We start from the raw sequence: 9,819 nt of genomic DNA on the forward strand, positions 1-9,819 counted from the left end.
AGCTCCGCTCGGGAACAAAGGGCCGCAACAGCACTCCTCCAACGGACACGGTTTGGGGCGATCCTCTTTATCTGGGCCCAGGTCATTCCGGCTGCCTTCACTTCAGTGTCCGTACTTCTTCTCCAAGTTTGTGTGGGAAGTCAGATGATCTTTTCTGGGAACTTTCTCCCGTACAGGTTTTCCAGGAATTATCTCCATATATGGACAAAGGTCATTTTCTGGGAAGTCGGTGACAAGGATCTTTTCAAGGAACTGTTTCCATATATGGAGGACAGCGACAGGTAATCTTTTCTAGGGACTGTTTCTATGGTTATGGTCAGTGACATGTGATCTTTTCTTGGGACTGTTTCTATGATTATGGTCAGTGACAGCATATTTTTTCTAGGGACTGTTTCCGTATATGGATGACGATGAAAGATGATCTTTTGCGGTTTCAGGAACTGTGGTTTCCAGGTATTGAGCAGGGTCACGTGATTATCTTGTCTATTTTAAAACGGGATTTCCCGAAATGAATACCCAGTGCAAGTCGACATGCAGCAGCGCACCGAAATTTTTTAAATCAGAGCGGAGTATCTAGCGCGCAACGCCGATTGGTCATAACTCCACTCTACCACGCCTACAAGGCACGGGGCTGACTCATATAAAGCGAGCGGAAAAAGCAGTTTGGTTAAAAGACGACAGCCACGAACATTTTCAGCCACGAAAATGTTCAGCCACGGTTTCCCGCCACGCCACGAACAACTAGACGTTAAAGGCTCGTTGCCGATAGGTCGTTAACTCTACCACCATTTTTTCTGCAATTCGTCTGCATGTACAGGGCAACACTGCAACTGTGGCTACAACTGGCATCAGACAGGGCCAGTGATTTGGGAATTGGACCGGCCAACGTTTCAGAGAGAGGGGGGCACGACAATAATTATAAGAGTGAGGCTGTTTTAGAAGACAAGGCTGCAAGTCAAGTTCGTTAGCAGCTCGATGACAGTCACTGAATCAGTTGTGATATGTTGCTGTGAGAAAGAAAGAAGAGAAAACTGAGAACATTCAAAAGCTTGACATCACTGTCCGCAAAGAAAAAGAAGCTAAAACGTAGCAACGGACTTTTTAATTTTACTTCTTTTTTTTTAAAACTTAGTCAGTGGATCTCACAGGTTCTGTGATTTTCATCCACGACTTTGCGAAAGATCAGCTTGTTTCGTCGATTGTTCGTTGCCTGATACAACTCATGACGATGTTGTCACAGTGTCCGAAGATCTATTTTAACAGCAGCAGCGAGAAGTGTGAGTTCTGCTGTGGCATTTGCTTCGCTGAGATGAAGAAAACCTCAGCACTGTGTCTCAAAGTCTGTGCAGGTAAGCGCATTTTTCAGTGTGTGTCATCTTTTTTTTGCAGATTTTTTTTTTTTTTTTTTTTTTTTTAACTGAAAAAGTGTTGAACCTTCCGAAAATCTGTTCAGATTTACACAGGAAGTTAGAATGGCAGGCAAGCTTTGTTTGGTTTTTGGTTCCCCTGACAATTTGAGATGCGTTTCCACCTCCCCCCCCCCCGCCCCCATCTCTCTGTCTCTCTCTCTCCCCCTCCACCCCTCTCTCTCTCCGTCCCCACCCCCCTCTCTCTCCCCCTCCTCAAGCGCGTTGGGTTACGCTGCTGGTCAGGCATCTGCTTGGCAGATGTGGTGTAGCGTATATGGATTTGACCGAACGCAGTGACGCCTCTTTGAGGTACTGATACTGATACTCCCCCTCCTCTCTCTCTCTCTCTCTCTCTCTCTCTCTCTCTCTCAAGTTTCAATGATCGATTCGTTGACCGGGTGGCGCCGTCTAAAACCCTTTGCAAAATCGATCGACACTGAGATACCGACTGAACAAACTATTTGTTTATTTATTTGTAAGTCCGCGATGCCAGCACATGTCATACACTGCAGCCATTCTCCTCAACTCCTCATTCAACCCTTGTCTTCCCGATCCGACTGGCGACAAGTTAGCCGGATAAAGCTCACAGGTATCAACAATCAATATGCCGTCAGCCGGAGACCGATAACCAGTTGTTTGGTCTTTTTATTAACAAATTTTGTTTTTAATATATCTGAAATAGAACTATGCATGCGTGTGAATGACTGGTAGTGAAAGCGCTTTGATTTGTCTCTGAAGAAGATTCAGCGCTTTAAAAAAAAAATTATAAAAAAAAAAAAAAATCGCTGTGCTGTGTTCCGGGACAGCCAACGTGGAAAGCGTCACTCTGACCTCCAGTTGTAGCCTTCACCTTTGACTGACTTAATGCAGTGCGTGGGCGCACAGATTATTTCACACGACAAGAAACGCCGCGGCGATGACGGCTGACATGTGGGTGAGACTGAATCGTGTAGCAAGTTGAATATCATTTACCGAAATGAAAGGGCGGGGGAGGGATGGGGGGAGAGGGTGGAGGAAAGAAAAGGTGATCATAGTATCAGATTATTCATTGGGCCTCAGACAGACAGGCCAAGAATCGTTGACGGAAACAGATTCATGTGGATACTTTTTCCGGCCTCTCACACACGTTCCGTTACCGCCACAGTACGTGTATCTATATATAGACGCGCGCTTGCACTTCGTTTGTCTGCATATTTTCTGTCATGTGACCTCGCCGACTCGCCCTGCGAGGGGCAAGGTCGGTCTCCTCGCCTGCAGCGACGCCCGTGGGGATGTCGGGGGGTCTTTCAGTACACTGATAGCATGCCCGCATGGAAATTCTGTGCCAGAATGTCCTCTTTTCTGTCACTCTCTTTGTTTCTGTCTTTTTACTTTCTTCACTGTTGTCTCCTTTTTCTGCCTTCCCAGTCCATTCCCCCCTTTTTTTTTTCAAGCAAGCCTTAACACTTTTTTCCCCTCTTTTCAGCACTCTGTGATGTACTGTCTGTGCTGTTTTGCTCTGGCGATTAGGTAGTGAGATGTAAACACTGAGATGGGCACTAGCTGCCCATTCTGCAGTGTTATTTGCCTATAATGGCCTTTTTATGTATTTTTGTTTGGCTTTGAAATATTGTTTTTCTTTCCTTTTTTGCGATTTTTGTAATCTGGGGATAATAAATTAAGCGGAAGGGCTGGTGTCCTCAGCATGGCCTAGTCTTATTTATCATAAAGAGCGAAATGCTTGGGATACTTTGTCACGAACTGTGTTTTGTGGGTTTGTCTTTTTTTTTTTTCTTTTTTTTTTGTGACAGTTTTATGTTGATGCGGTTTAGCATTTGTATGGTTTGACCGTCCTGATATGGCCCTGTGCGGTCGGCTGGACTATAAGCAACAAGAATAAGAATCGCTGGCGTCGCTGCACACTAAAGACACGCACACACACACACACACACACACACACACACACACACACACACGGCACACACACACACACGGCACACACACACACACGGCACACACACACATACACACACACACAAACGCACACACACACAAACACACACAAACACACACAAACACATGTATGTGTGTGTGTAAATGAAATTATGGTGCTTAAAGCCTCGCCGACCACTAAGGCCATCTCAAGGCTATCGCCACGTTAAGTGTGTGTGTGTGTTTATATATAAATTTGTCAATGAACACTGCGAGTGACTCACACAGCGGAGATGTTGCGCAGTGCGACATGTTTCTGCTCACACACACACACACACACACGGCATACGCACACACACACACACACACACACACACACGGCATACGCACACACACACACACACACACACACACACGGCACACACACACACACACACACACACGGCACACACACACACACGGCACACACACACACATAGTTCTCTCCTATGAGTCTGTAATATGCTCAAAGGAGGCAAAAAAGTCATTTTAGCTGTAAGTAAGATGATTAGATTTGCAAATGTTGCCTTGTTATACTTTTGGAGTTAAAAGACATTTGTGTTTTCTCAACTTTTATGTGACGTTGTTGTGTATTCGGGAATGTTTGTTCTGGGCATGAAAAGTTTATTTTGTAGTAATCCTCCATACTCCAGGATAATTAAAACTTGAAAACTTGAAACTTTTGTGTGTGTGTGTGTGTGTGTGTGTGTGTGTGTGTGTGTGTGTGTGTGTGTGTGTGTGTGTGAATGGTGCATGTGTGTGTGTGTGTGTGTGTGTGTGGTCTCGCTTAAAAAATGTTGATACCTCAAAGCTCACTCAGTCTCTGTCACCCACTCGTTCTCTCCTGTTGAGTCTGGTCTCTGTCTCCCATTCTGCCTTGGACTTATCTCCCTCTGTCTCTTGTTGTCTCTCTCTGTCTCTGTCTCTCTGTCTTTCTCTCTGTGTCTCCCCCATACTTTCCCTCTCTCCCACTCATATCTCTGTTTCTCACCCTCTGTCTCTGTCTCTCACTGTCTCTCGCTCTCTCCCCACTCTCTCTCTCTCTCACAGTCTGTGTCTCTTTCTCCCTCTCTCTCTATTTCTGTCCATCTCTCTCTCTCTCTCTTTCTTTCCCTCTCCTCCTCTCCCTCTCTCTTTTTGTTCCGCCCAAAGCTTACATACACGACGCCATCACACCTCATCGCATCGTCAGTCTCTCTTTCTCTTGACATGTCTTCCGTTCAGCAAATGTGGTGTGGCGTGTATTATGGGTCAGCCCGCACACTTGACCTTCTTGAAACTGAAGCCTTTCCCTTCCTTCTCCTGCAGACAACGCACAGCAGATCCTGATGCAGGATACTGACCAGTTGTGCTTCACGCCAAAAGCTGTAGCAGTCCTGATCGGTGTAGTCCTTGTTGCCTTCGTCCTTCTCGTCTTCGTCTTGCTGAAGCGCAGAGCCAGAGTATGTGTGTGTGTGTGTGTGTGTGTGTGTGTGTGTTGTGTGTTGTGTGTTGTGTGTGTGTGTGTGTGTGTGTGTGTGTGTGTGTGTGTGTGTGTGTGTGTGTGTGTGTGTGGTGTGTGTGTGTTGTGTGGTGTGTGTGTGTGTGTGTGTGTGTGTGTGTGTCTGTTGGGAGATGAGTTAGATGTTTATGCTGCTCATATCGTTCTTTCTCCCTCTCTTTCTTTTCTTCTTCTTTTTTAATTTTTTTAAATTAGATAATTATCCTTTTTTTTAATCTAGTAAGTTCTTACCATTGTGTTTGTGTGGTTCCTGATGTATGTCAACACAATCCCCAAGCGAGGGGTTACTAACATGATAATTCTGTCGTATCCTATCATACTGCACTGCAGTGTACTGGACTTTGTGGTATTGTATTGTGTTATATTGTGCTACATTTTGTTCTTTTGTGTTTGTATCGTATCAGTATAGTACTGTATTGTGTTGTTTTGTGCAGCCCTGTACTGGTTGTAGGGTAGCTTTCTGTATTGCTTTGTGTTTTACTGTGCTGTATTCCATTTTGTTCCATTCGGTTCATTTCTGTTCCGTTCTGTTGTAGGTTTATTGTTGTACATTTATTTATTTATTTATTTTATTTTATTATTATTTTTTTTTTGTACACTTATAGTTGACTTCATCAAGTTTTTGCGCCTTATAAGTATTATTATTAGTAGTAGTAGTTCTTTTTATGTATTTATCTATTTATTTATTTATTTACTAATTTGTTTTCATTTTATTTTATTCTTTTTTTTTAATTATCATTATTTTTATTTTTATTTTTTAATTCTTTTTGTTTGTTTGTGGTGTTTTTTTGGTGTTTTAAAAAAATATTTTTTGTTTGTGGTGTGACGGGTGCAATAGCCGAGTGGTTAAAGCGTTGGACTTTCAATCTGAGGGTCCTGGGTTCGAATCACGGTGACGGCGCCTGGTGGGTAAAGGGTGGAGATTTTTCCGATCTCCCAGGTCAACATATGTGCAGACCTGCTAGTGCCTGAACCTCCTTTGTATGTATACGCAAGCAGAAGATCAAATACGCACGTTAAAGATCCTGTAATCCATGTCAGCGTTCGGTGGGTTATGGAAACAAGAACATACACAGCATGCACACCCCCGAAAGCGCAGTATGGCTGCCTACATGGCGGGTTAAAAACGGTCATACACGTAAAAGCCCACTCGCGCATATATACGAGTGAACGTGGGAGTTGCAGCCCACGAACACAGAAGAAGAAGAAGAAGTTTGTGGTGTTTTAAAAAAAAATTAATTTAAATTAAATTTTTTTATTTTTTTCTCTCAAGGCCTAAGTGCGTTGGGTTACGCTGCTGGTCAGGCATCTGCTTGGCAGATGTGGTTTAGCGTATATGGATTTGTCCGAACGCAGTGACGCCTCCTTGAGCTACTGATACTGATACTGATACTTCTGTTGTAGGAGCTCAACGCTGACCATCTGGCCATCCCCAGAGACGAGCATGGCCTGGTGACCCCTACCCCCGAGAGCCAGGAGGGCAGGGAGGGGCCTGAGGAACTGGTGCTGTCCACCAGTAAGTGTTGGCTCCCTTGAGGAACTGGTGCTGTCCACCAGTAAGTGTTGGCTCCCTTGAGGAACTGGTGCTGTCCACCAGTAAGTGTTGGCTCCCTTGAGGAACTGGTGCTGTCCACCAGTAAGTGTTGGCTCCCTTGAGGAACTGGTGCTGTCCACCAGTAAGTGTTGGCTCCCTTGAGGAACTAGTGCTGCCCACCAGTAAGTGTTGGCTCCCTTGAAGAACTGGTGCTGCCCACCAGTAAGTGTTGGCTCCCTTGAGGAACTGGTGCTGTTCACCAGTAAGTGTTGGCTCCCTTGAGGAACTGGTACTGCCCACCAGTAAGTGTTGGCTCCCTTGAGGAACTGGTGCTGTTCACCAGTAAGTGTTGGCTCCCTTGAGGAACTGGTGCTGTCCACCAGTAAGTGTTGGCTCCCTTGAGGAACTGGTACTGCCCACCAGTAAGTGTTGGCTCCCTTGAGGAACTGGTGCTGTTCACCAGTAAGTTTTGGCTCCCTTGAGGAACTGGTACTGCCCACCAGTAAGTGTTGGCTCCCTTGAGGAACTGGTACTGCCCACCAGTAAGTGTTGGCTCCCTTGAGGAACTGGTGCTGTTCACCAGTAAGTTTTGGCTCCCTTGAGGAACTCGTGCTGTCCACCAGTAAGTGTTGGCTCCCTTCTGTCCCGCCCGTTGGGGAGGGAGGGATGGGCCTGAGGAACTGGTGCTGTCCACCAGCGGTCGAGTGGATGGAAAGGAGGGGGTGCACACACACACACACACACACACACACACACACACACACACACACACTGACGCCATCCCATTAACAGTCTTTGATATCATCCACCAGTAAATGCTGGCTTCCTACTGGAGGAGAGGTAGGGGAGTGGGTGCGGGGGCAGAAGGAGGGGGGGTAGGGCTGGAGGCGGATTGAAGGGTGGAGGTGTGCATGTAGATGTGTATATAATGTATATGTATATGTCCATATACATGGCGTCTTCTCTTTGCACAAAATCTTCCTTTCATCTTTATCCTCCGAGTAGAATTCACGCTGAGGAGTAGGAGAGGGGAAGGAGGGAGGGAGAGAGTGAGAGAGAGAGAGAGATGGGGGAGAAAGAGATGGACAGAGAGGGAGAGGGAGGGATAGACACACCGAGAGTGGGAGGAGACAGAGATGGACTGAAACATAACAGAACGAGTGGGGGAAATAAAGAGAGAGAGAGCAGTGAAGAGTCAGAGCAATAGAGAGAAGGGAATAGAGAGAGTGTGTGTGTGTGTGTGTGTGTGTTCAGGGGAGGTGTTTATAAAGTGATCTTGTATTGTATTGTCTCCACACTGCACTGTGTTACATTTTATAACAACAGGTTTTTCGGTGTGCAGAAGTTGTGCTCAACAAACGCGTAAGAACAAAATGTTTTGTCAACAGGCAGACTCGGAGGTGTAGACAACTGAAGACCATCCAACCGTGTCTGAGAGCGACGTGTGTAGCCACGAGAGCTACACTTTCAAATGCCCACATCTTTCCTGCGAACTGTGGAAGTGTTTTGTTCACAGCCTTTTTTCTTATTTTTCTTTCTCAGTAATTGCTAATGTAAGCTGCATGCTTCTTATGGTTACCCCTGTGTTCTGCTATATGTTGGTATTGGCAAGTGTATTGCATCAGATGGTTTCATTTTCTTTTCGTTCTGTGTAGAATATTGTAGCGAGTGTGTGTGTGTGTGTGCCACATTTGTATCTGTACTTTTTACTGATGAACTCATTGCATGCTGAGTTATCGATGTGTACAGAATTTTTGTTAATTTCTTGGAAGAAACATCTCAGTTTGGAGGAAAATATGTACACCCATAAGGGGCGTGCGAAGTATGTATTTTTGTGTTTTTATCGTTGTGCATGTCCCTGTTCTTAATTAATCACAGTAGTGCCCATGCAGGAAGCGAATGGCTGTAGAGGCGTGGGGTGGGGGGTTGTGGGGGTCACATATGGGATACATCGGGCCTTTGTAGCAGGCTTGGTGCCATGAGGGAACCAGCCGGTCAAGAGGTACTGACTGCCGACCGTAGTTGATATCACCTTTGAAATCTTTGACAGCAGAAGCACCGAGATTTCATTGTCAGCTGCTGTAAGTTGCAGTGAGCTGACAGGACGCTACTTTCTGACGGGATCCTTTTCGCAGAGGGGGACACTGTCCTGTAAATTTTATGCCCTGGTTATTTTGCTTATTTCTTACAAGATAGCTTTGTTTGAGATTTGATGATGTGCATAAAAATGTATCGAACTTAGGTTAAAGACACTTTGGTTAATCGATAATACTTTTATGGGATGGGCTTGATGTATAATCATGAGGCGTAGTAACTTCATGAACCGTGTCCCTGAGTCGCCAGGAGAACAACTGCGCAAAGTCTGCCAGTTCAGATCCTGACTCTTGAAGAACAAACATGTAGTGTATTTGAATTTGTTTTGTATTTGGGCTGCTCTCCCCAGGGAGAGCGCGACGCAACACAACAGCGCCACCTTTTTTTTCTTTTTCTTTTTTTCCTGAGTGCAGTTTTATTTGTTTTTTCTATCGAAGTGGATTTTTGTACAGAATTTTGCCAGGAACAACCATTTTGTTGCTGTGGATTCTTTTACGTGCGCTAAGTGCATACTAGCACACGGGACCTCGGTTTATCGTCTCATCCGAATGACTAGCGTCAAGACCACCACTCAAGGTACAGTGAAGGGGGAGAAAATATCGGCTGCTGATCCGTGATTCGAACCAGCGCGCTCAGATTATCTCGCTTCCTAGGCGGACGCGTTACCTCTCGGCCATCACTTCACTCACTGGGTGTGTTCGCGGCTTACAGGTACCGATGAGAATCTCATCTACTTTTATTTTGATCAGTACTGATGTTACAAGATCTTATTAATGGATAAGAGTATTTTACAATGTTTTATGTTATACATTTGCTTTTATGCTTTTGTGCGTGCGCGCGCGCGCGCGCGCGTGTGTGTGTGTAACCGGGACGTCAGGAAATTGATAGTCTTGTGTTCGTTCGTCTCTTATAATTACAGGAGGTTGAATCGAGCACAGAGAAATGAATCATTTCTGAAGGAGTCCTTGGTTAAATTTGTCATGGAAAAGGGGAGGGGGGAGGAGAAAGATGCGGAAACCCCTGGTGTGAAACTTTGTGATTTGATAGAGAGAGAGAGAGAGAGAGAGAGAGAGTGTGTGTGTGTGTGTGTTTGCAACAGATCTGAAATCAAAGCGTGTCGGGTAATTGTGTTGTGGGACGTTTTCGCCTGTCTCTCTCTCTCACCCCACCTCTCTCTCTCCCACCCCTCTCTCTCTCGTTACCCTACCCCCTCTTTGTCTTTTTCACTCCTTTCTTAGCCTTCTCCATCCCCTACCCCTCTCTCTCTCTCTCTCTCTACTTTCCACCAACCATCTATAACTGAAAGGTTAAACGATACTTACCTTGTAAGT

The 9,819-nt window shown here is 45.4% G+C and overlaps 1 protein-coding gene across 1 annotated transcript in view; it reads left to right on the plus strand.

Moving 5' to 3' along the window:
• Positions 1-641: 641 nt before the first annotated feature.
• LOC143290875 (uncharacterized) overlaps positions 642-9,819 on the plus strand; it is a 10,074-nt gene continuing 896 nt past the window's right edge. Inside the window, exons 1-4 of the mRNA XM_076600417.1 lie at positions 642-1,349; positions 4,668-4,801; positions 6,265-6,376; positions 7,783-9,819. The exon at positions 7,783-9,819 is cut by the window's right edge and continues 896 nt beyond it. Coding sequence (XP_076456532.1) covers positions 1,223-1,349; positions 4,668-4,801; positions 6,265-6,376; positions 7,783-7,808 — 399 coding nt within the window. The 5' untranslated portion in view covers positions 642-1,222 and the 3' untranslated portion in view covers positions 7,809-9,819. The remainder of the gene's footprint in view (positions 1,350-4,667; positions 4,802-6,264; positions 6,377-7,782) is intronic.

The sequence above is a fragment of the Babylonia areolata genome, chromosome 1, assembly GCF_041734735.1.
Source record: "Babylonia areolata isolate BAREFJ2019XMU chromosome 1, ASM4173473v1, whole genome shotgun sequence".
NCBI lineage: Eukaryota > Metazoa > Mollusca > Gastropoda > Neogastropoda > Buccinidae > Babylonia > Babylonia areolata.